General features: G+C 40.7%; 1 protein-coding gene across 1 annotated transcript; it reads right to left on the reverse strand.

The window, feature by feature from the left end:
• Positions 1 to 21,471: 21,471 nt before the first annotated feature.
• LOC101690666 (protein PBMUCL2-like) lies at positions 21,472 to 24,040 on the reverse strand. The gene is given in 4 exon segments (XM_045065226.1): positions 21,472 to 22,367; positions 22,479 to 22,556; positions 23,841 to 23,913; positions 23,915 to 24,040. Coding segments are annotated over 4 exon segments (1,173 nt in total).
• Between the last annotated feature and the right edge of the window lie 448 nt (positions 24,041 to 24,488).

Raw genomic sequence — 24,488 nt, forward strand, 5'->3', positions numbered from 1 at the left:
TTACTGCCTATGTTCCCCTCTAGGATTCTGATGGATTCCTGTCTCACATTGAGGTCTTTTATCCATTTTGAGTTTATCTTTGTGTACGGTGTAAGACAATGGTCGTGTTTCATTCTTCTACATATATCTGTCCAGTTTTCCCAGCACCCTTTATTAAAGAGACTGTCTTTTTTCCACTGTATATTTTTTCCTGTTTTGTTGAAGATTTTTTGCCGATAGAGTTGAGGGTCCATATCTGGGCTCTCTACTCTGTTCCACTGGTCTCTGTGTCTTTTTTTTATGCCAGTACCATGCTGTCTGGTGATCACAGCTTTGTAGTAAAGCTTGAAATCAGGTAATGTGATGCCCCCAGTTTTATTTTTGTTTTTCAACATTTCCTTAGCGATTCAGGGTCTCTTCTGATTCCATACAAATTTTTGGATTATTTGCTCCAGCTCTTTGAAAAATACTGGTGGTATTTTGATCGGAATGGCATTAAAAGTATAGATTGCTCTAGGCAGTATAGACATTTTAACAATGTTTATTCTTCCGATCCAAGAGCATGGAATGGTCTTCCATCTTTTTGAGTCTTCTTCAATTTCTTTCATGAGTGTTCTGTAGTTCCTCGAGTACAGTTCCTTTACCTCTTTGGTTAGGTTTATTCCCAGGTATCTTATGGTTCTTGGTGCTATAGTAAATGGAATCAATTCTCTAATTTCCCTTTCTGTATTTTCATTGTTAGTGTATAAGAAAGCCACTGATTTCTGCACATTGACTTTGTATCCTGCCATGTTGCTGAATTGCTGTATGAGTTCTAGTAGTTTGGGGGTGGAGTCTTTTGGGTTGATATCCAGTATCTATAAAGAACTCCTCAAACTCAACACACACAAAACAGATAAACATGCCAAAAAATGGGCACAAGACATGAACAGACACTTCTCCAAATTTATACAAATGGCTAACAGAAACATGAAAAAATGTCCATCATCACTAGCCATCTAGGGAGATTCAAATCAAAACCACATTGAGATACCACCTTACAGCAGTTAGAATGGCCAAAATTAGCAAGACAGTAAACAACATGTGTTGGAGAGGATGTGGAGAAAGGGGAACCCTCTTACACTGTTGGTGGGAATGCAAGTTTGTGCAGCCACTTGGAAAATGTTATTACATTTTTTTAATGAAAAGGGAAGTTATTGAGCAAAAGAGAGTCTCTTCTACAGTTCCTTTTTTTTTTTTTTTTGAGAGAGAGGTGGAGAGAGCATGAGCACGAGTGGGGTGGTGGGCGGGTGGGCAGAGGAAGAAGGAGAGAGAGCAGTGTCTTGCAGAGGCCAACAAGGGGCTCAGGGACTCAGAATCCTGAGATCATGACCTGAGCCAAAATCAAGAGTTGGATGCCTAACGAAATGAGCCACATGCCCCCCCCATCTCTTCTGCAGTTCTTAAGATTGCTGTGAGATCCATCCAAATACACTTTCTGTAGTCCTTGCTTTTGGCAGCAATAAAAAACTACAGGTATTTTATGAGCATCAGTGGTGGAGAATGTATATTAGCCTATTTATTTTGGTTCAGCTTTGCTTCTGATCATTAGAGGCCAACTAAAATAAACTGCAAACCATAAGCTCACATTGTTCCCAGAAGATCTTTCCACAGGATGACATACTATTTGGAGTTCTTGAGCTGTCTCATCATGTAGCAAAGGATATTGTTGGAAATGCATTAAGTCATACACCAAAGCAGAGGCCCAAGTGCCAAAGAAAGGGAAAATAGAACAGTTTCATGGCATTTGCTTCTACATGGCAAAGTTGATACATGCCAGGTATCTCTAGTGCAGTGCAACCACACTACAAACTCAACTGGGTCTCCTGACTTAATATGGCTGATTGAATAAAGACACATTTGTCTCTGCTCCCACCAGAAATCCCACCAAAATTTGGTGAAAGTTTTTTAAAAGGCAAGATCCTATAAGGAAGAAAATAACCAGGAAACTATATAATCTATGTAAACATCTAAGTGAATAAATCAAGATCTGGCCAGTAAATGCATAAACAGATAAGCCGGTAAGAGAAAAAATAAAGGTGGGCTCACGTTCTCCCTGTATGGATGGGTTCTCCTACTGGTTGCTTCTCTGCTTCACCTCCAGCATGCTCTGAGTTTCAGGGTCTAGTTTACCTTCCCTCTATTGGAGGTACACTTGAATGTGCTTTCCCAGCCCAACACACAAGCTGCCCGACTATCCCTATTCTGGTACAAAGGGGGGAGGACATGTCTTCCCTTAATCCAGACTCTAGACCACCTATCAGGATCTGACTTCTTTAGGATGATTCAAAATGGAAATGAATCACTCTGAAGGGGAGCTATCCCAGTCCTTATGACCTTTGGCCTCATGCTTTATGGCCTAAGACAGTGATATCTAATAGAAATACAATGTGAGTTATGTGTAATTTAAAATTTTTTAGCAATATAGAAAACAACAGATAATTTTTTGAGAGAGAGTGGGGGGAGGGGAAGAGGGAGAGGAAGAGAGAGGATCAAGCAGGCTGAGCATGGAGCTTGATGTGAGGCTTGATTTCACAACCCTGAGATCATGACCTATGCCAAAATCAAGAGTTGGACACTTAACCAACTGAGATATCCAGGTGCTCCAAACAACAGGTGAGTTTAATAATATATTTTATTTAACTCAGCATATCCAAAATAATAAATAATTTTAAAGTGTAGTAAATATAAAATTATTAGTGATTTTTTTTTTGTACTAAGTCTTTGAAATCTGGTGTGTATTGTATAACTAAGACACATCTCAGGGGCACCTGAGTGGCTCAGTAGTTAAGTGTCTGCCTTCAGCTCAGGTCATGATCCCAGGGTACTGGGATTGAGCCCTGCATTGGGTGCCCTGCTCAGTGGGAAGCCAGCTTCTCCCTCTCTCACTCCCCCTGCTTGTGCTCCCTCTCTCACTATCTTTCTCTCTCTCTCTCTCTCTCTCTCTCTTTCTCTGTCAAATAAATAAATAAATAAATAATCTTTAAAAAGAGTCTGAATTTGGACTAGACCCATGTTAAGTGCTTATTGCTATATGTGGCTAATTGGCTACCATATTGGACAGCATGGACCTATGACCCTTAATGAGGAAACTATAGCAACATGTGTTTGACTTGGGTCATTTTCTTCAAGAATGAGTTAGTCTTGAGTGATAGACTTTTCTGAGCATCTATAGAATGGTCTATCACAAACTGCGTTAGACCAGGTGAGGTGACAGGCTGAAGGGATAGCCAGGCCTGTACACAACTATTTGGAGCAAGCATGACTTGAAGGATGCAGTCACAGCCACTCTGTTTAATTCTCCACTGTTTCCCTACTTGCTCAGTGGGACCAGTTTTCCCTGTTCCAACATGGAAATATGGACAGTATTAAAGCTTTTCTGAGGTATGTTCCTTCTATTACAACACTGGAGAGTTTTAAACAAGAAAGGATGTTGTACTTTGTTAAATGTTTTTTCTGTGTCTAATGAGAGGATCATATGTTGTTGTTGTTGTTGTTTTATTTTTTTAAAGATTTTATTTATTTATTTGACAGAGAGAGATTACAAGTAGACGGAGAGGCAGGCAGAGAGACAGAGAGAGGGAAGCAGGCTCCCTGCTGAGCAGAGAGCCCAATGCAGGACTCAATCCCAGGACCCTGAGATCATGACCTGAGCCGAAGGCAGAGGCTTAACCCACTGAGCCACCCAGGCACCCCTGTTGTTGTTTTATTAATGTGGTGTATCACATTGATTGCTTTGTGGATGTTGAACCACCCTTGCAACCAAGGAATAAATCCCACTTGGTCGTGGTGAATAATCCTTTTAACGTACCCTTGGATCCTATTAGCCAGTAACTTGGCAAGAATTTTTGCATCCATGTTCATCAGGGATTTTAGTCTGTAATTATTCTTGGTGGGGTCTTTGTCTGGTTTTGGGATCAAGGTAATGCTGGCCTTATAGAATGAGTTTGGGAGTTTTGGGCATGTCATCATTTAATTGACTGTTTTTCTTTTCTTTTCCTTTTTTTTTTTTTTCTTAATATTGCATGAAATAATATGTTTGCCAGCTAATGGTGTCTTAGATTTAGTGAAAAATTGTATTTTTTTATGGACATATCCTGTGCCTCAGCCCTCAGCAAGTGCAAGATGAGGAGTGAGCTGGTGTGTGACCTGTCAGGCAAGCCAGCTTCTCCTGAGGCAATTGGAAGTAAGCAGTTTTCAAGAGGTGCTCATCTCTCAGAGGGAGACTATCCAGCCATTGCCACTAGAGGGCTCATCTGAAAAAAAAAAAAAAAAAAAAAAGAAAAGAAAAGACATTCCATTCTGCAGAGCAAAGGAAACCATCAGGGAAATGAAAAGGCAACCTACTGAATGGGAAATATTGACAAACCATATATCTGATAAGAGGTTAATATCCAAAATATATAAATAACTCATGTAATTCAGTAGCAGAAAACAAACAATCCAGTTAAAAATGGGCAGAGAATCTGAATAGACTTTTTTCTCGAGAAAACGCAAGGATGGCCAACATGTACATGAAAAGATGCTTAACATCACTAATCATGAGACATCGGATATGCAAATCAAAACCACAATGAGACATGACTTCACACCTTTTAGAATGGCTAAAATGAAAAGAAATAACAAGTGTTGGCAATGACGTGAGGAAAACGGGACCCTTGTTTCACTGTTGCTGGGAAGATAAATTGGTGCAGCCAGTATAGAGGTTCTTCAAAATATTAAAAGTAGAACTACCATGTGATCCAGCAATTCCACTTCAGGGTGTTTATTCAAAGGAAAGGAAAACACTGGGCACCTGGGTGGCTCAGTCCTTTCAGTGTCCAGGGATAGAGTCCCATGTCAGACTTGCTGCTCAGCAGGGAGTCTGCTTCTCCCAATGCCCCTTCCCCAACACTCATGTACCTTTTTTCTCTCTCTTTCTCTCACAAAATAAATAAATAAATAAATATTTTATTAAAAAGGCATGATAACACTACCTTGAAAAGATATATAAACCCATATGTTTATTGCAGCATTGTTTACAGTAACCAAGATATGGAAGCAACCTAAGTGTCCACCAACAGAAGAATGGATAAAGAAGTTGTGGTGTAGGGACACCCGGGTGGCTCAGTGAGTTAAGCCTCTGCCTTCAGCTCAGGTCATGATCTCAGGGTCCTGGGATCGAGCCCCACATCAGTCTCTCTGCTCAGCAGGGAGCCTGCTTCTCCCTTCTCTCTGCCTGCCTCTGTGTACTTGTGATCTCCCTCTCTGTCAAATAAATAAATAAAAATTAAAAAAAAGAAGCTGTGGTGTATAATGCAATGGAATATTATTCAGCCATGAAAAGAAGGAAGTCCTGCCATTGAGACAACATGGATGAACTTCAAAGGCATTATGCCGAGTGAAATAGGCCAGGTAGAGAAAAACAAATATCATATGATCTCACTTATATGTGAAATCTAAAAACAAAGCAAAACAAAAGCTGAACTCAAAGATACAGAGAACAAATTTGTGGTTGCCAGAGTCCAAGGGGTAGGTGAAATGGATGAAGGTGGCCCAAAGGTACCAACTTCCAGTTATAAAACAAATCCAAACAGCACCATGACTATAGCATTGTATATTTGAAAGTTGCTATGACAATAGATCTTAAAAGTTCTCAACACAAGAAAAATGTGTAACTGTGTGTGGTGATGGATGTTAGCTAGATTTATTGTGGTGATCATTTCACAATCTATACAAATATGAAAACAAATATAATGTTATATGTCAATTATATCTCAATTTTTAAAACCCATTTCTTCAGGAAGATACAGGTAGTCCAGGAATCTCTCTTCTGTCCAGGCCATTTGTTGCTATGGGTGCTATTTCTGCAGTTTCTTTGACATTTGACCATCATTGTGTTCCTCCCCGTTACCTCTTCTCCCATGCTGAATATAGATTCTAATTAAATCTTCATCCATATCAATTTAACAACTTAACCATATCCAAAGTCTTCTACTAGCCATTTTTCTAAAGATTTTATTTACTTATTTTTTGAGAGAGAGAGAGAAAGACAGAGATACTGAGAGAAAACATGAGCAGGGAGGAAAGGGAGAGAGAGAAGCAGGCTCCCTCCCAAGTAAGGAGCCGAAAGCAGGGCTCAATTCCAGGACTCTGGGATCATGACCTGAAGTAAAGGCAGACGCTTAACTGACTGAGCCACCCAGCTGCCCCTTTAACAGCGATTTTTCACCAACTCTAACATTCATGGTATTTATTTGACTTTACTAGTGAGTTGGGTTTTTTGTTTTGTTTTTTAAGTAATCTCTATGTCCAGTGCAGGGTTTGAACTCACAATCCTGAGATCAAGAGTTGCATGCTCTATCAGCTGAGCCAGCCAGGTACCCCATGAGCTCTGTTTTTAAAAAGTGGTTATAGACTCTGTGATCCAGTATCCAACACTGTATTATGCCTCAGCTTCATTTATAAATCAGGTATCAACTGCCAGCAGCTAGACACAAGCAGTGCATAGTAATAAAAATGAGAAAGAATGGGTCAGCTGAGGTCTCAGCATGAATGCCTCTGCTCAGGGGTGCATTTGTAACTTACCTTCCTTTTATGGTTACATTACTGATAATAAACGTCATTACTGCAATGTCTTGAATTTCCCAAAGAGGGTGTGGAATGCTAAGTCATTTCACAACTTTTACATCTACATGAGAGACATGTCCATTAGCTTCCACCAGCCATCTTGATGGTAGAAGTTGCTTTATGGCTTTCTACTATGTCCTCCAGAGCCACACATAGTAACTTGCATATGTATACTCAGTCAAGACCTGATGGATAGCTAAACAGATCATCACATTCCACCTTCCCATATGTAGAGGACAGAAGTTAAAAAACACTCCTGGGTAGAGAAAATCACAAATACCTTAGAGCCATCTTGATCCGGGGCTGCCTCAAAAACTTCATGTGGAGTCCTGAGCAACTGGAGTGACTCTTCTTGTGTTCAGTCCAATTTCTCTCAAGAATGGGATCTGAGATGCTGCAAATATTTTTAAGAGCAGAACACACTATTCAAGGCAAATATAAACTGTAAATGTCAAAACTGATGACACCTTTCCTACCATCTTTTGTAAACACAATGATGGCTCTTTTGTGCGTGTGTGTCTACAACTCCTTTTCAAGCTAGGGATCCTTAGGAATGGGGACGATGTCTGGTTTCTCTTGCTTTGCTCAAACCTAAAACAGATAAAAGGAAAGATCCAAGGGCCTCTCATCATAAGCCTAAAGGAGGATTTTTATGAGGAGGATGCCGAGGGGCTGTTCATCACTTGAAACTCAGCTCTAATGAGGTAAAAAGTAAACGCCCCTGGAGCCAGAAGACCTGAGGTTCATTCCACCCACTTCTGCCCCGCTGTACCACTTACCATTCATATGATGGGGGGGGCAATTTGTTTAACTTCTCTGAGCCTCAGTCTGTGTTTCTAAGACAGGATGATTTTCCTATGTCACAGAGTTGATACGAGGATCAAAAAAGACAACACATGTGAAAGTAGCAAAAATGCCCAGAAATATGTCATAAATTCCAGGTCAGTTATCTCTTTCTTTGAAAAGCTTTCTTGGGTTTGCAATGGTGGAGGGATGCCCCTCATTTGGGCTCCACAGTAATATTTACCTCTATTATAGCACTTAGCACATTATACTGTAATTGGTGGTTTTCTTTTCTTTTTAAAGTTTTTGTTTAAATTCCCGTTAGGGGGCACCTAGATGGCTCAGTCGGTTAAGTGTCTCACCTTTTTTTTTTTTCTTTTTTAATTTTAAATTTTAAATTTTTATTAAAGGTTTTATTTATTTATTTGACAGACAGAGATCACAACTAGGCAGAGAGGCAGGCAGAGAGAGGAGGAAGGGAGGCAGGCTCCCTACTGAGAAGAGAGCCCAATGGGGGGCTTGATCCTAGGACCCTGGGATCATGACCTGAGCCGAAAGCAGAGGTTTTAACCCACTGGGCCACCCAGGTGCCCCCACTTTTTAAAAAAGATTTTATTTATTTTACTTGAAAGAGGGGGGTAGAGAACACAAGCAGAGGTAGCAGCAGAGGGAGAGGGAGAAGCAGGCTCCCCACTAAGCAGGGAACCTGACACAGGGCTCAATCCCAGGACCCCAGGATCATGACCTGAGCCAAAGGTAGATGCTTAAATAGCCAAGCCACCTAGGCCCCCAAGCATCTTACTCTTGATTTCCACTCAGGTCATGATCTCATGGTTGTGAGATTGAGCCCTGTGTTGGGATCTACACTGGCCATGGAGCCCGCTTGAGTTTCTCTCTCTTCCCCTCCCTCTGTTATTCCCCACTTCTTTCTCTCTCTAAAACAAATTAAAAAATAAAAATAGATAAATTCTAGTTAGTTAACCTATAGTGTGATATTAGTTTCAGATGTACAATATGGCGATTCGATGTAGCTATTCGTACATCATCCGGTGCTCATCACAAGTGTACTCCTTAATCTTCATCACCTATTTCACCCATCCTCCTACCCCTTCTTCCCTCTGGTAACCATTAGTTTGTGCTATATAGTTAAGACTGTTTCTTGGGATGCCTGGGTGGCTCAGTCAGTTAAGTGTCTGCCTTCAGCTCAGGTCATGATCCTAGAGTCCTAGAATCGAGTCCTGCATTGGGCTCCTTGCTTGGCAGGGAGCCTGCTTCTCCCTCTGCCTTCTCTGCCTGCTCTTCCCCCTGCTTGTGCCCTCTCTCTCTCTCTCTCTCTCTCTCTCTCTGTGTTAAATAAATAAATAAAATCTTTAAAAAAATGTTTCTCAGTTTGCCTCTCTCTTTTATTCTCCTTTGCTTATTTTGTTTCTTAAATTCTACCTATGAGTGAAATCATATGGTATTTGTCTTTCTCTGACTGACTTATTAGAAATAAGCATAATGTTCTCTAGCTCCAACCATGTCATTGCAAATGGCAAGATTTCATTCTTTTTTATGGCTGAGTAATATTTGTGTGTGTGTGTGTGTGTGAGAGAGAGAGAGAGAGAGAGAGAAATATCTCACATCTTCTTTATCCATTCATCAATCAATGGACATTTGGCCATTTCCATAATTTGGCTATTATAGATAATGCTGTTATAAATATTGGGGTGCATGTGTTCCTTCAAATCAGTATTTTTTATCCTTTGGGTAAATACCAAGTAGTGCAATTGCAAGATCATAGGGTGATTCTTTTTTTAACTGCATATTTTATTTTTTAAATTTACATATACTGTATTATTAGCCCCAGGGATATAGGTCTGTGAATTGCCAGGTTTACACACTCCACAGCACTCACCATAGCTCATACCTTCCCCAATATCCATAACCTCACCACCCTCTCCCTACCCCTCTCCCCCTGGCAACCCTCAGTTTGTTTTGATATTTAGAGTCTCTTATGGTTTGTCTCCCTCCCGGTCCCATCTTGTTTCATTTATTCTTTTCCTACCCCCTAAACCCCCCACATTGCATCTCCACTTCCTCATATCAGGGAGATCATATGATAGTTGTCTTTCTCAGACTGACTTATTTTGCTCAGCATAATACCCTCTAGTTCTATCCACGTCATCACAAATGGCAAGATTTCATTTCTTTTGATGGCTGCATAGTATTCCATTATGTATATATACCACATCTTCTTGATCCATTCATCTGTTGATGGACATCTAGGTTATTTCCATAGTTTGGCTATTGTGGACATTGCTGCTATAGACATTCGGGTGCAAGTGCCCCTTCAGATCACTACGTTTGTATCTTTAGGGTAAATACCCAGTAGTGCAATTGCTGGGTCATAGGGTAGCTCTATTTTCAACTTTTTGAGGAACCTCCATGCTGTTTTCCAGAGTGGTTGCACCAGCTTGCATTCCCACCAACAATGTAGGAAGGTTCCCTTTTCTCCACATCTTTGCCAGCATCTATCATTTCCTGAATTGTTAATTTTAGCCATTCTGACTGGTGTGAGGTGGTATCTCATTGTGGTTTTGAATTGTATTTCCCTGATGCTAAGTGATGTGGAACACTTTTTCATATGTCTGTTGGCCATCTAGATGTCTTCTTTACAGAAATGTTCGTTCATGTCCTCTGCACATTTCTTTTTCTTTTTTTTTTTTATTTGACAAGAAGAGAGAGAGAGATCCCAAGTAGGCAGAGAGGCAGGCAGAGTGGGGGAGGGGAGAAGCAGGCTCCCTGCTAAGCAGAGAGCCCAATGAGGGGCTCAATCCCAGGACCCTGAGATCATGACCTGAGCAGAAGGCAGAGGCTTCTGAGAGCCTCAGAAGTGGCTTCAGAGCCACTGAGCCACCCAGGTGCCCCCTCTGCCCATTTCTTGATTGGATTATTTGTTCTTTGGGTGTTGAGTTTGAGAAGTTCTTTATAGATTTTGGATACTAGCCCTTTATCTGATATGTCACTTGCAAATATCTTCTCCCATTATGTCAGTTTTCTTTTGGTTTTGTTGACTGTTTCCTTTGCTGTGCAAAAGCTTTTGATCTTGATGGAGTCCCAATAGTTCATTTTTGACCTTGCTTCCTTTGCCTTTGGCAATGTTCATAGGAAGAAGTTGCTGCAGCTGAGGTCAAAGAGGTTGCTGCTTCCTCAAGGATTTTGATGGATTCCTTTCTCACACTGAGGTCCTTCATCCATTTGGGGTCTATTTTCATGTGTGGTGTAAGGAAAAGGTTCTGTTCCATTTTTCCGCATGTGGCTCTCCAATTTTCCCAACACTATTTGTTGAAGAGACTGTTTTTATTCCATTGGATATTCTTTCCTGCTTTGTTGAAGATTAGTTGACCATAGAGTTGAGCGTCTATTTCTGGGCTCTCTATTCTGTTCCATTGATCTATGTGCCTGTTTTTGTGCCAGTACCATACTGTCTTGATGATGACAGCTTTGTAATAGAGCTTGAAGTCTGGAATGGTGATGCCACCAACTTAGGCTTACTTTTTCAATATTCCTCTAGCTATTGGAGGTCTTTTCTGGTTCCATGCAAATTTTAGGGTTATTTGTTCCATTTCTTTGAAAAAATATGGATGGTATTTTGATAGGAATTGCATTAAATGTGTAGATTGCTCTAGGAAGCATAACCATTTTCACAATATTTGTTCTTCCAGTCCATGTGCATGGAACATTTTTCCATTTCTTTGTGTCTTCCTCAATTTCTTTCATGAATGCTTTATTGTTTTCTGAGTATAGATTCTTTGCTTCTTTGGTTAGGTTTATTCCTAGGTATCTTATGGTTTCGGGTTTAATTGTAAATGGCATTGACTCCTTAATTTCTCTTTCTTCTGTCTTGTTGTTGGTGTAAAGAAATGCAACTGATTTCTGTACATTGATTTTATATCCTGAAACTTTACTGAATTCCTGTACAAGTTCTAGCAGATTTGGAGTGGAGTCTTTTGGGTTTTCCACATATAGTATCATATCATCTGCAAAGAGTGAGAGTTTGACTTCTTCTTTGCCAATTTGGATGCCTTTAATTTATTTTTGTTGTCTGATTGCTGAGGCTAGGACTTCTAGTACTATGTTGAATAGCAGTGGTGATAATGGACATCTCTGCTGTGTTCCTGACCTTAGCAAAAAAGCTCTCAGTTTTTCTCCATTGAGAATGATATTTGCAGTGGGTTATTCATAGATGGCTTTGATCATATTGAGGTGTGTACCCTCTATCCCTACACTTTGCAGAGTTTTGGTCAGGAAAGGATGCTATACTTTGTCAAATGCTTTTTCAGCATGTATTGAGGGTATCATATGATTCTTGCTCTTTCTTTTATTAATGTGTTGTATCACATTGGTTGATTTGCAGATGTTGAACCAACGTTGCAGCCTTGGAATAAATCCCACTTGGTCATGGTGAATAATCCTTTTAATGTACTGTTAGATCCTATTGGCTAGTATTTTGGTGAGAATTTTCACATCTGTGTTCATCAAGGATGTTGGTCTGTAATTCTCTTTTTTGATGGGGTTTTTGTCTGGTTTAGGGATCAAGGTAATGCTGGCCTCATAAAATGAATTTGGAAATTTTCATTCCATTTCTATTTCTTGGAACACTTTCAGGAGAATAGGTATTAACTTTTCTTTAAATGTTTGTTAGAATTCCCCTGGGAAGCCATCTGACCCTGGGCTCTTGTTTGTTGGGAGATTTTTGATGACTGCTTCAATCTCCTTACTGATTATGGGACTGTTCAGGTTTTCTATTTCTTCTTGGTTCAGTTGTGGTAGTTTATATGTCCCTAGGAATGCATCCATTTCTTCCAGATTGTCAAATTTGCTGGTGTATAGTTGCTCATAATATGTTCCTATAATTGTTTGTATTTCTTTGGTGTTGATTGTGATCTCTCCTCTTTCATTCATTATTTTATTGACTTGCATCTTTTCTCTCTCTCTCTCTCTTTTTTTTTTTTTTTTTTGATGAGTCTGGCCAAGAGTTTATCAATCTTATTAATTCTTTCAAAGAATCAGCTCCTAGTTTCGTTGATTTGTTCTATTGTTGTTTTTTTTTTTTCTATTTCATTGATTTCTGCTCTGATCTTCTCCTGCTGGGTTTAGGCTTTCTTTGTTGTTCTTTCTCCAGCTCCTTTAGGTGTAGGGTTATGTTGTGTATTTGAGACCTTTCTTGTTTCTTGAGAAAGGCTTGTACCCTATATATTTTCCTTTCAGGACTGCCTTTGCTGTGTCCCACAGATTTTGAACCATTGTGTTTCCATTATCATTTGTTTCCATGAATTTTTTCAATTCTTCTTTAATTTCTTGGTTGACCCATTCATTCTTTAGTAGGATGTTCTTTAGTTTCCATATATTTGGATTCTTTCCAAATTTCCTCTTGTGATTGAGTTCTAGCTTCAGAGTTTGTGGTCTGAAAATATGCAGGGAATGATCCCAATCTTTTGATTCCAGTTGAGACCTGATTTATGACCCAGGATGTGACCTATTCTGGAGAATATTCCATGTGCACTAGAGAAGAATGTGTATTCTGCTGTTTTGGGATGGAATGTTCTGTGATGAACATCTGTGATGTTCATCTGGTCCAGAGTGTCATTTAAGGCCTTAATTTCCTTGTTGTGTTTTGCTTGGATGATCTGTCCATTTCAGTGAGGGGGGTGTTAAAGTCCCCTACTGTTAGTGTATTATTGTCAATGTGTTTCCTTGATTTTGTTATTAATTGGTTTATGTAGTTGGCTTCTCCCAATTTAGGGGCATAAGTATTTAAAATTGTTAGATCTTCTTTTTGGACAGACCCTTTGAGTATGATATAGTGTCCTTCCTCATCTCTTATTATAGTCTTTGGCTTAAAATCTAATTGATTTCATATAAGGTTTCTTTTGATGTCCATTAGCATGGTAAAATGTTTTCCACTCCCTCACTTTAAATCTGGAGGTGTCCTTGGGTCTAAAATGAGTTTCTTGTAGACAGCATATTGATGGGTTTTGTTCTTTTATCCATTTTGATACCCCATGTCTTTTGATTGGGGCATTTATCCCATTTACATTCAGGGTAACTATTGACAGATATGAATTTAGTGCCATTGTATTGCCTGTAAGGTGACTGTTACTGTATATTGTCTCTGTTCCTTTCTGGTCTACTAACTTTAAGGCTCTCTCTTTGCTTAGAGGACCCTTTTCAATATTTACTATAGAGCTGGTTTGGTGTTTACAAATTCTTTTAGTTTTTGTTTGTCCTGGAAGTTTTTTAATCTCTCCTTCTATTTTCTTTGCCAGCCTAGCTGGATATAGTATTCTTGGCTGCATGTTTTTCTCATTTAGTGCTCTGAATATATCATGCCAGTTCTTTCTGGCCTGCCTGGTCTCTGTGGATAAGTCTGTTGCCAATCTAATATTTTTACCATTGTATGTTACAGACTTCTTGTCCCGGGCTGCTTTCAGGATTTTCTCTTTGTCACTAAGACTTGTAAATTTTACTATTAGATGATGGGCATGGACCTATTCTTATTGCTTTTGAGGGGGGGTCTCTGTGTCTCCTGGATTTTTATGCTTTTTCCCTTTGCCATATGAGGCAAATTCTCTATAATAATTCTCTCCAATATACCTTCTGCTCTCTTCTCTTTCTTCTTCTTCTGGAATCCCAATTATTCTAATGTTGTTTCATCTTATGGTATCACTTATCACTCCGATTCTCCCCTCATGGTCCAGTAGTTGTTTGTCTCTCTTTTGCTCAGCTTCTCTATTCTCTGTCATTTGGTCTTCTATATCACTGATTCTCTCTTCTGCCTTATTTGTCCTAACAGTAAGAGCCTCCATTTTTTATTGCACCTCATTGATAGCTTTTTTTTATTTCAACTTGGTTCTTTTGTTTCTTCAGAAAGGGCCTTTATTTCTCCTGACAGGTTTCTCTAATATCTTCCATGCCTTTTTCAAGTCCGGTTAGCACCTTGAGAATCGTCATTCTGAACTCTAGATCTGACATATTACCAATGTCCATATTGATTAGGTCCCTGGTCTTCGGTACTGCCTCTTGTACTCTGTGTGTGTGTGTGTGTGTGTGTGTGTGTGTGTGTGTGTGTGGTGAGTTTTTCTGCCTAATTATTTTCTCCAGATAAGAATATATGAAGGAGCAAATAAAATACTAAAAGGGTGGTAATGACCCCAGTAAAATATGCTTTATCCAAATCAGAAGAGACCCAAATCATGGGGGGGGGGGAAGAAATGGGTAAAAATAAGTTCAGAAAAAAAAATTTTAAATAAAAAAAAAGAAAAAATATAAAAAAGAAGAAATATATATATTAGACTGGTGAATAAAACGGGGTCACCCACTTAATTTGGGGAGTATTTTGGTCTCTTAGAAGAAACTACCTCCCAAAATTTTAAAGAATGAAAAACATATATAAGTCTAAACATGATGAAGGGATGGAATATGACTATAAAGATGAAAAAAAAATTTTAATTTCTAAAAAGGGAGTTGATAAAATAAGTTGGTTGGAAGAATAATGAAAAAGAAAGTGGAGAGAATTTGCTCAGACTGGAGACTAGAGCAAAGCCCTGTGCTAGATTTAGGGTATATTTTGATCTATTAGAAGAAGTTGTATCCCACATTTTTGTAGGAGAAAAAACCCATGTGTATACAAAAAATAAAGTTAGATACAACGAAGGATAAAATATGACTATAATAATGAAGGTTCAAAAAATATTTTTTGAAAGTTATTTTTAAGATAAACTAGTTAAAAAACGTTAAAAGAGGAAAGGGTAAAAGTTAAAAAAAATTAGCGAAGAAAAAATAAGTTAAAAAAATTAATTAACTTTGCAAGACTAAAGAATCATGGGGAGAAAGCCATGAATTCCATGCTTTGCTTTCTCCTCCTCTGGAATTCTGCTCTTTTCCTTAGTAAGTGAACTTGGTCATGGCTGGGTTTCTTGCTGATCTTCTTGGGGAGGGGCCTGTTGTAGTGATTCTCAAGTGTCTTTGCCTAAGGCGTAATTGCCCTGCCCTCCAGGGGTCAGGCTAAGTAATCTGCTAAGGTTCACTTTCGGGAGCTTTTGTTCCCTGAATGTTTTCCGTAGAGTTCTGGAGGACAGGAATGAAAATGGCGGCTCCCAATCTCCAGCCCAGAGGAGCCAAGAGCTCGGGACCCCACTCCTCAGTGTGCCCTCAGAGAAAAGCGCTAAATCACTCCTGTCTCCCTGGCCTCCGGCTGCGCTCTGAGCTTACCCAGTCTGTGACCAAGCATCTCTGTCTCTGGCACACAGCACCGCCTGGAGTCTCCAAACCCTGCAGATCCCTGAGCTCTTCCAGGGGTGTCTCCCTGGATGTTGTGGGGTCCTTGCTCACAGAGCAGGTGCCTGTGCTACGGATCATGTTAAGGTAACCCTGAGTTGCGAGCTCACTCCTCAACTCTGTCTCTGCAGCCAGCTTCCCTGCTCTATTACCTGCGTGCTCTGCGACACTCAGACACCCCTGACCCTTCTGTGACCCTGCGGGACCTGAGAACACGCTGTTCCTGCATGGGCTTCACCCCATTTTAGCCTCTAGAGTGATGTCCTTCTGTGGAGCAGACTGTTAAAAGTTCTGATTTTGTGCTCTGTTGCTCCACTGCTTGCTGGGAGCTGGCCCCTCCCGCTGTGGTCTATCTTCCCGTCGCTTTGGATCACTTCTCTGCCGGTCCTACCTTTCAGAAAGTGGTCGATTTCCTATTTCTAGAATTGCTGCTCTTCTTCTCTTCAATCTCCTGTTGGATTTGTAGGTGTTTGGAATGGTTTGATAAGCTAAATAGCTAATCTCCTGCTACCCGATGTCGTCTCAGCCTGCTACTTCTCTGTCATCTTGACTCCTCCCTCCAAACTTTTTTTTATTATGTTATGTTAGTCACCATACAGAACATCATTAGCTTCTAATGTAGTGTTAACTTTTTGAAGAAAAAGAAAACTTTTTGAAGAAAAAAAAATACTGTTTTCTAGAGTGGCTATACCTGTTTGCGTTCCCAGCAATTTGTTGATTTTCTTTCCTTTGAGGCAAAGGTTATGTTGTTCACATCTGTTAGTCTGCCATCTTTGTTCTCAGAAGAATTCCCAGCACATACTAGACGCTTATTAAAGGAATTTTAATTTGTTTCCAAACAAGGTGAAAACTGAAGAAATAACACCAAAAGAAAGTATACTTTTATTTATTCCAAAATAAGTAATCAAATCTAGGATGATACTGAATTCAATATGCACCACATGTCCCACTAAGAAAGATAAAGTGCCACCTACGAAAATAAACTATGACATGCCATCGGTGGCAAGACACTTTTCCATTTTAAACTCCATTTAAAACTATATGCAATGGGGGGAAATGTGCATCTTAGGATTAATGAAGCACAGTGATTACTAAATGCTTAATCTTTCCATGTATTGCTCTCAAGACCCTTATTCTCAAAGAACTAAGATTCTAGTGAAAGGAGATAGAAAGGGGATAAATAAATTAAAACACAAGTAAAGATAAGTTCAGCTTGTGATCAGTTCCATAAAAGAAATAAATATAGAGAGACTACAGAGAGGACTTGTAGGTAAATCACAGGAATGGTCCTGACTAGATTTAAAAAACAATTATATGTGTTCACTAAGTTCTGTAGGGGGGATGTTGAGTCACTATTGCTGGATAACTTCACAAGTATTCTTGTTTGCAAAGACAGGTGATGGGACCAGAATGTGCATTCACACACACTTTTATGAGGAGTGGCTTGCCAAACCAGGCATAAATCCTGTTCAGGCACAATTCTGTAAGGTGTGTGCTTGCCTGGTCTTCTTAATCTGGGCAGCATAGTAACAGCATGTGCCAGTTGGGGTCAACTGGATTTGGTACCACTCCTAAACAATACCTAAAGAATTCTTCTCAACACTGGACTTTATAAAGAAAACAGGAGGATTAGCTGAGTGGGGCTGGACTCACATGAAGGGACAAGCTGTATATCTAAAGAGATGGCATGCATAGATACATACAACAAATCATAAGTGTCATAATGAGTATAATATGCTTTAGCACTTAGCCTAGAAAAGACCTACCATGGTGTTTCCTGAAATGGGGGCCATTGTAGTCCACATGTTCTTTATGATCTTTTAAAAGCATGTCATACCAGTTAGGATCCCATTTGGCTGGAATTACAGAATGCCATCTAACTAAGCTGCAGCACATTACTTGTCTCATATATGAAGGGTCTGGAACAGCAACGAGGCCACAACAGCACCACTTGGACCCAAATGATTTCTTTACTCCACTCTCAGCATGATAGCCTTCACCTTCTCACTTGTCTCCTCTTGGTCTCAGTATGCTTGCTGCATCTCTAGGTCTCATACTTATACTTCAGGTGGAAAGAAGAGTGAAGGCTAAAGGGATAAAGTGTTTTCTCCTGGTCACACTCTGCCATTTCATTTTAGGGGGAACATGGCCCCAGAGGCTTCTGCCTGCATTTCATTGGCCAGAATCCTATCTCATCTCCACACTTGGCTGCAATGGACACTGGGAAATGGGAACATTGCCACCCAACACAAACTTGGGTTCCCCAAGTATGAAACAAAGAATGGAATTTGGATAGCAAATAGGTATTTCTGCCACATATGTTTTCTTTAGGAGGTAATTTAAAAAATCCTCATAATGTAAGCATTTTCTGGATCCTATTATAACTGATATAAAACCAACATAAAATTAATAAGCATGATCAGACTTTATAATTGTCACTGACTAACAAGAATAGAATGAGGACTGTCCCTTTTTTTTTTTTTTTAAGATTTTATTTATTTGACAGAGAGACACAGCGAGAGAGGAAACACAAGCAGGGGGAGTGGGAGAGGGAAAAGCGGGCTTCCTGCTGAGCAGGGAGCCTGATGTGGGGTTGGATCCCAGGAATCATGATCTGAGCCAAAGGCAGCCGCTTAAGAACTGAGCCACCCAGGCCCCCCAGAACCAGGACTGTCTTAACATTTTCAGAAATGACTGAATAAGTAACACATAATTATTTATTAAATAAGTTTTTTCATGTTAAAGATTGGAAGAGGCTCTGAGAAGGTAGGGAACTTGCTCCAACAGTACTGAGCTAGCTGGTGATTAATCTCTGAGTCTTTTAGCTTCTTGGTGCCCTAGTACACTGATAGACCAATCATATTGATGGTCAAAATCATCATGGAGCACGGTGTGATACAAAAATAATGAATACTGTTATGCTGAAAAAATAAAAAATTAAAAAAAAATCATTAGTGTACCTGTCTGTGTTGAGCATTATCTAGTAAGCAATTTGTGTCTTACTCAAATTGTAGTGACAACACTTGAATAATAGCCATTATGTGAATTTTGGAAACAGACTTAAGCTAGAGTATAGTAATTTACTCTATGTTTCTGATTCTAGACCATAACACTATAATTCCATTATGAAAACGTGGCAGTGATGCTAGCAATAGTGGCTGGGTGGGCAACAAACAATCAACCATCTTCAAATATCTTTACTCTTTGCTTTTTGTCCTAAACTCCTCAGGGAGCTGTTATATTTGATACTAGGGCCTTGTCTGTGGTCTTAGTCATCTTAAGCATCATTTCTAGGCTTTTTCATGAAAGAAATTCTTCCCTGAGTGACTCATATAGGCATAGATATTCTACCAAGTCAGAGGTCGGATCAGACTTTGCCCTTCATTTCATACTATGGCAGAAATGAAACTCAGTTATTTGCTACAGTGGCCTGTCCCTACTGTAGGTGCTCACTGGATATTTGTTGAATGACCAATTAGCTACATCTTATAAACATAATCCTTTGGCCTGGGTGTGGAGAGGACTTGGGAGTAGTACTCTTGAGAGACCAGAAAGCTATATTCTTCAAGTACACAGATTCAGATTGGGCAGATAGAAATGGTTAGAGTGTTTGTCCCATGTTGGGCACTCCACCATTTTGTTAAATGAATGAATTTAGATATGAGACCTACACAGAAAGACACAAACATTTATTTCTTTGATCAGAATTAATGAATATCTCTTATACCTCAGTTGTGTCTATCTCCCTCAAATAGTTTTCATGACTAAACCTGGTAGATAGGTTAAGGCAATTTTCCTGAGGAAGCAACTATGGCCAGATAGAATTAGGGGATGCTCAGAGCAGACAGGCAACCTTTTGGGTGTCCCTGATGTGCTTATTCCTAGAGCCAGCTAAATTTCTCATCTAAAGCCCTTTCTCAGGACTCAGGAATGGGGGAGAAGAGTGGAGTTCTGAGGACGCCTATCATGCTTCATGGTTTTGCAGAGACTAATGGCAGTCTACTTTGCTCTAGAACCCATTATAGTTACTGCCGGAATCCGCTTCATGGTGCACTCCAGTCCATGGCATGGGGAAAATAGATAACGCTGGTGGGTGAATTTAATGGCTGCAGGAAACAATTTTTCTAGGAGAAAAAGTGGTTTAGTTTTAAGAGAGTTCCTCTCTTGTGGTGAGTTATCAAGCTCCTATTCCCAGCTCTATGACTCCTTCCTAGGTTGCCATTTTCTTTAGAGCTTGACACTTACCTGTAGAGATACACAATTTCCCAAAAATCTGAAGTCACGTAGGGAAAATAAAACTACTTTGATAAATGGAATTAGAGGGGAAGATGAAAATATAGATAATTCTTACCTTTTAAACATTTTTTGGTTAAATGTTTATAACAATTAGCAAGTTTGAGAATATAAATTTTCCTCTTACTCCCTGTACTCTGAGCCTTTTGAACCATCTCTTGTTTTTAGTCTTTATAAGAAGTTAAGAAGGTGCCATCGCTAGTGACTGCTCTGTATCAGCTCTTAGAGGCCTGGTTTGGAGGGCAGAAACTATCCACCAACCTGGACCAAGAGTGTCTGAATTTTCATAGTGATCCACGTAATTAGAAATCCACTTGTTCCTGTAACAGTGAAGTCAAGAGGGTCCTCCCTCTACCAGTAAATACTCAGTGTGACTCACATGTGTATCAAGTATTTATAGAGGTCTATTATTCTCGTTTTCCTCTTGTCAGACATTCATCAGAATGTTCTAGTTTCATAGTGTGACATCAGAATGTTCTAGTTTCATAGTGTGATTCTGGTGGAATTAAACATGAACACCCCAACTGAATAATGCATTCTTTTCGGCTTAAATCACACTTACAAATTGATCCTAAGCTATGGGTTTGCCTCTTGAGGCAGAGGTCAGTGCACAGTAGCATCAATGACCAAAAGACTTAATGAGGCTTTAATGACCCACGTGAGCTGGCTCCTCATGTAAGCTGCCACTTGTTAAGATTTCAATGGGAACTTAACTCAGGATGGCCAAAAGCACCAGCCCTTCCCTGTCCAGCAGAAGTCAGACCCTGAAGCCTTAAGTCTTAAACCAAAAGTCAATAGGAGCAAGCAACAAGGCTGGCATAGAGTCTTTATCTTCTCTTGTAGAAATAATGGGGCTGCTCAGAGGACAAAACATACCTAGAGCCCCGCTGTGAGAGCTCTCACCAATTGTCTCTCCAATATAGAGTAGCCATGCTCATAAAAATCTACTTAAACCTGGTTTTAAAAAATCTGCAGAATTTCAGTGTGGGTGGTAATCAAAACAAAATAACATCGTTTTTGAGATGAGTGGGCCATTCAAAATGTTTCTATTTCATCCTCTCCTCTTACCACCAATTTCTTGTATTTTTATGAAAATTTCCAGATTTTTATATATATTTATACATAATGGTTTATGCCTTTTTCTAGCTCTCACCATGCCTTACTGTATTTGTGCTTTTATTTTCCTCTTTCTGTCTGCTTTATCTTCCTCCATACTCTCTTCCCCTTCCCTCTTTCTTTATGTCCCCCTCTGTCTCTAACACCTTACTCTCTTCCTTAGTTCTGTCTTCATTTTTTATGCTTCTTGCTCCTCTCCCTTCTCCCCATCTATCTTCCTCTGTCTTTCCAAAGCTTTATGTAGGTTTCCTCACCTCTGACAATTTATCATGCCTCAACTCCTCATGCCCACATCCTCCTCCTCAGATACCCTTTTTCCTAAAATGACCTTCACATTCCTGGGCCAATACTCACCACAAAGAAGCCAAGTCCAACGAAGAGTGAAACTGCCACTGTGGTGGCTGCCAGGGAGATGAGGATGATTCCGATAGGTGTCAGCCGCCAAGTGGGTTTCACTGAGGTTACTGAATCTGTTCCCTCAGGGCGAGTGTCTGGAAGTTTACTGGTGTAGTGTTTGGTGGTCCCCGGGTCTGCAGTAAAAGAGTCCTCAGTGGTCCCCTCCTCTGCAGTGGTATGGTCATTGGTGGCCCCCAGGTCTGCAGTGGTATGGTCCCTGGTGGTCCCCAAATCTGCAGTGGTATGGTCTTCTGTGGTCTCGGGGTCCACAGTGGTATAGTCCTGGGTGATCCCCAGGTCTGCAGTGGTATGGGCCTCAGTGGTTCCCACGTCTGCAGTGGTATGGTCCTCCCTGGTCCCCGGGTTGGCCATGGTATAGTCCTCTGTGTTTCCTGCGTCTGCAATAATGTAGCCCTTGGTGGTCCCCACGTTGGCAGTGGTGTAGTCCTCGGTGGTCCCTATGTCTGCAGTGGTATAGTCCTCGGTGTTCCCCGGGTCTGCAGTGGTGTAGTCTTCGTTGGTCCCCAGATCTGCAGTGGTGTAGTCCTCTGCAGTGGTGTAGTCGTCGGTTGTCCCCACATTGGCAGTGGTGTAGTCCTCGGTGGTCCCCATGCCTGCAGTAGTGTAGTCCTCGGTAGTTCCCAGATCTGCTGTGGTATAGTCCTCGGTGGTTTCCAGGTCTGCAGTGCTGTAGTCCTCAGTGGTCCCTACGTCTACAGTGGTATAGTCCTCGGTGGTCCCTGGGTCTGCAGTGGTGTAGTCCTCAGTGGTCCCCACATCGGCAGTGGTGTAGTCCTCTGCAGTGGTGTAGTCCTCGGTGGTCCCCACGTCTGCAGTAGTGTAGTCCTCAGTGGTTCCCACATCTGCAGAGGCGTAGTCCTCAGAGGTCATAAGGGGTTCACTAGTGTAGTCCTCAGTGGAGCTTAGGCTCAGGTTATCACTAGTATATTTTTCTCTTGTTTGTGAGTCATCAGGGCTGCTCAGTGCGTTCTTAGTGGAAACATTTTGGCTTGTTCCTACTCAAAAATAATCTCTTTTAATGTGGATCTTTGATAGCCTATCATCATCTGCTCTGCTTAATAGTTTCAGTAGTTATCCTTCCCTTTTATATGGCCGGTCTCCCCATAAAATATGGTTGGACTTATTTAAGTTAAGGGTCATCTGGTATTTTGGGTTTAATTCTGATAAAACATATTCCACAAGGAATCCCCTGGCTCTACAATATGCAGTATCCAGAGCTAAGCCATAACCTTAGAATGTCTGTTCTCCAGCCTTTGGTTTTGCTTTCTGCAGTTCTGGTCTCTTTCTGTGGAACACTAAGCCTAATTCTTTCTCCGGGTCATTCCCCCCTCCCACTCCCATCCTCAGAGTTAGTAGTTCAGCAGATTGGATGTTCTTACTCCATGTTTGTATGTGTTGCCCCTCATCCAGTTATGTCTCGGATAAACAAATGAGGCAGGAGATGTGATTCATATTAGAGATTAAATTCAGGTCATGGCTTGGTATAGGTTTAGAATGAGACAGTTCCTGGTTCTGTTCTGAAGCTGAAGTGGCGGGATTGGAAGCAGGTGAGATTCAAGTTGATTTGGGGGTAGTATGACTCATGAGGGATTGTGTGAGCTGATTGAGATTGACAGGGGCGTAAGTGGAAGGAAGACATGAAGCCTCTGCACCTCCCACTGCCCCCACCTGCTGGGCATCAGGCCTGGGAGTATTTATTCATATGAATAAATGCAGCTTACATGGCATAAATTTTGGAATTTTGGATCCTCTGTCCAAAAGAATTCCTTCCTATCTGCTGCTGATTCCCAAAATTCTCTAATAAAGCTCACATCTTTTATTTTTAAGAATTAGAGTTCTTAAATTAAGAATTAAATAGGATTTAAGGGGATTAAATTTAATAGGATTAAATATTTAGTAGAATTTTAAAATAGGAAAATTTAAATAAAGTATAAATGATCAAAAGCAGATCATTTCCTTAAAAGATGGTATGAGATGGAGCACCTGGATGCCTCAGTCATTAAGCATCTGCCTTCAGCTTGGGTCATGATCCCAGGACCCTGGGATCGAGCTCCACATCAGGCTCTCTGCTCAGTGGAAAGCCTACTTCTCCCTCTTCCACTTCCCCTACTTGTGTTCCCTCTCTTGCTGTCACTCTTTCTGTCAAATAAGTAAATAACATCTTAAAAAAAAAAAAAGAGGGTGTGAAAAAGAGAATGAACAGGACCCTGGGAACCCTGCTTCCCTGTGACAGAAGGTTGGGGGCAGATAGCAGGGTCCAGAACTTCTCAAAGTTTATTCACTTATTCCATAGCTTTGCTTAAGACTGGCCCTGCCTGAGTCCTAGGATGATTTTTCTCCATAGATCCCAACCCCCATTTCTGAAGGCTCTGAGGAGCTTTCCATATTCTCCAAAGTTAATTCACTTACCCAATTCTGAACGCCCAAGTAGAAGCAGGAGTAGCAGGAGAAGGGATGTGGCAGAGCAGTTTCTTCTTTTCATCTCAAGAGAATTCACATGGGACGGAAGCCAGGGTGCTTTTTCCTCCCCCCTTCCCTCTACTATATCTCTTTTCTTCTTAAGCCTGCAGTGGCTGTGGAATTTATATATACTGCTGCCTAGGGAATCTAGGACTCCCTGTCTTCCTTCTTGCAGGGAGGAGCAGGCTGCCCCATTGATCTCTGTCAATCAAGGGAAAAAATCTCTAACAGAGTGGAGTGGCGGCGGGGGGGGGGGGGGGAGATCTTACAGGTGCAAACAGGGCCCAGAGCCCAGATTTGAACAGTAACAGGATATCAAATCTTGTTGGCATGAGTGGCATCACTTTTTGATGCGGAATCCTGGGTGAGAGCTGTTCTCCACACAATGTCTCTGTGCTCAGAGAGGGCTTCCTGTCCACAGGTGGGAGTGGTAAGTGGGGGGGGGAGGCAACAAGTGTGTAAGCCAGGTC

The sequence above is a fragment of the Mustela putorius genome, unplaced genomic scaffold, assembly GCF_011764305.1.
Source record: "Mustela putorius furo isolate JIRA1106 unplaced genomic scaffold, ASM1176430v1.1 tig00003856_pilon_pilon_pilon, whole genome shotgun sequence".
Lineage (NCBI taxonomy): Eukaryota > Metazoa > Chordata > Mammalia > Carnivora > Mustelidae > Mustela > Mustela putorius.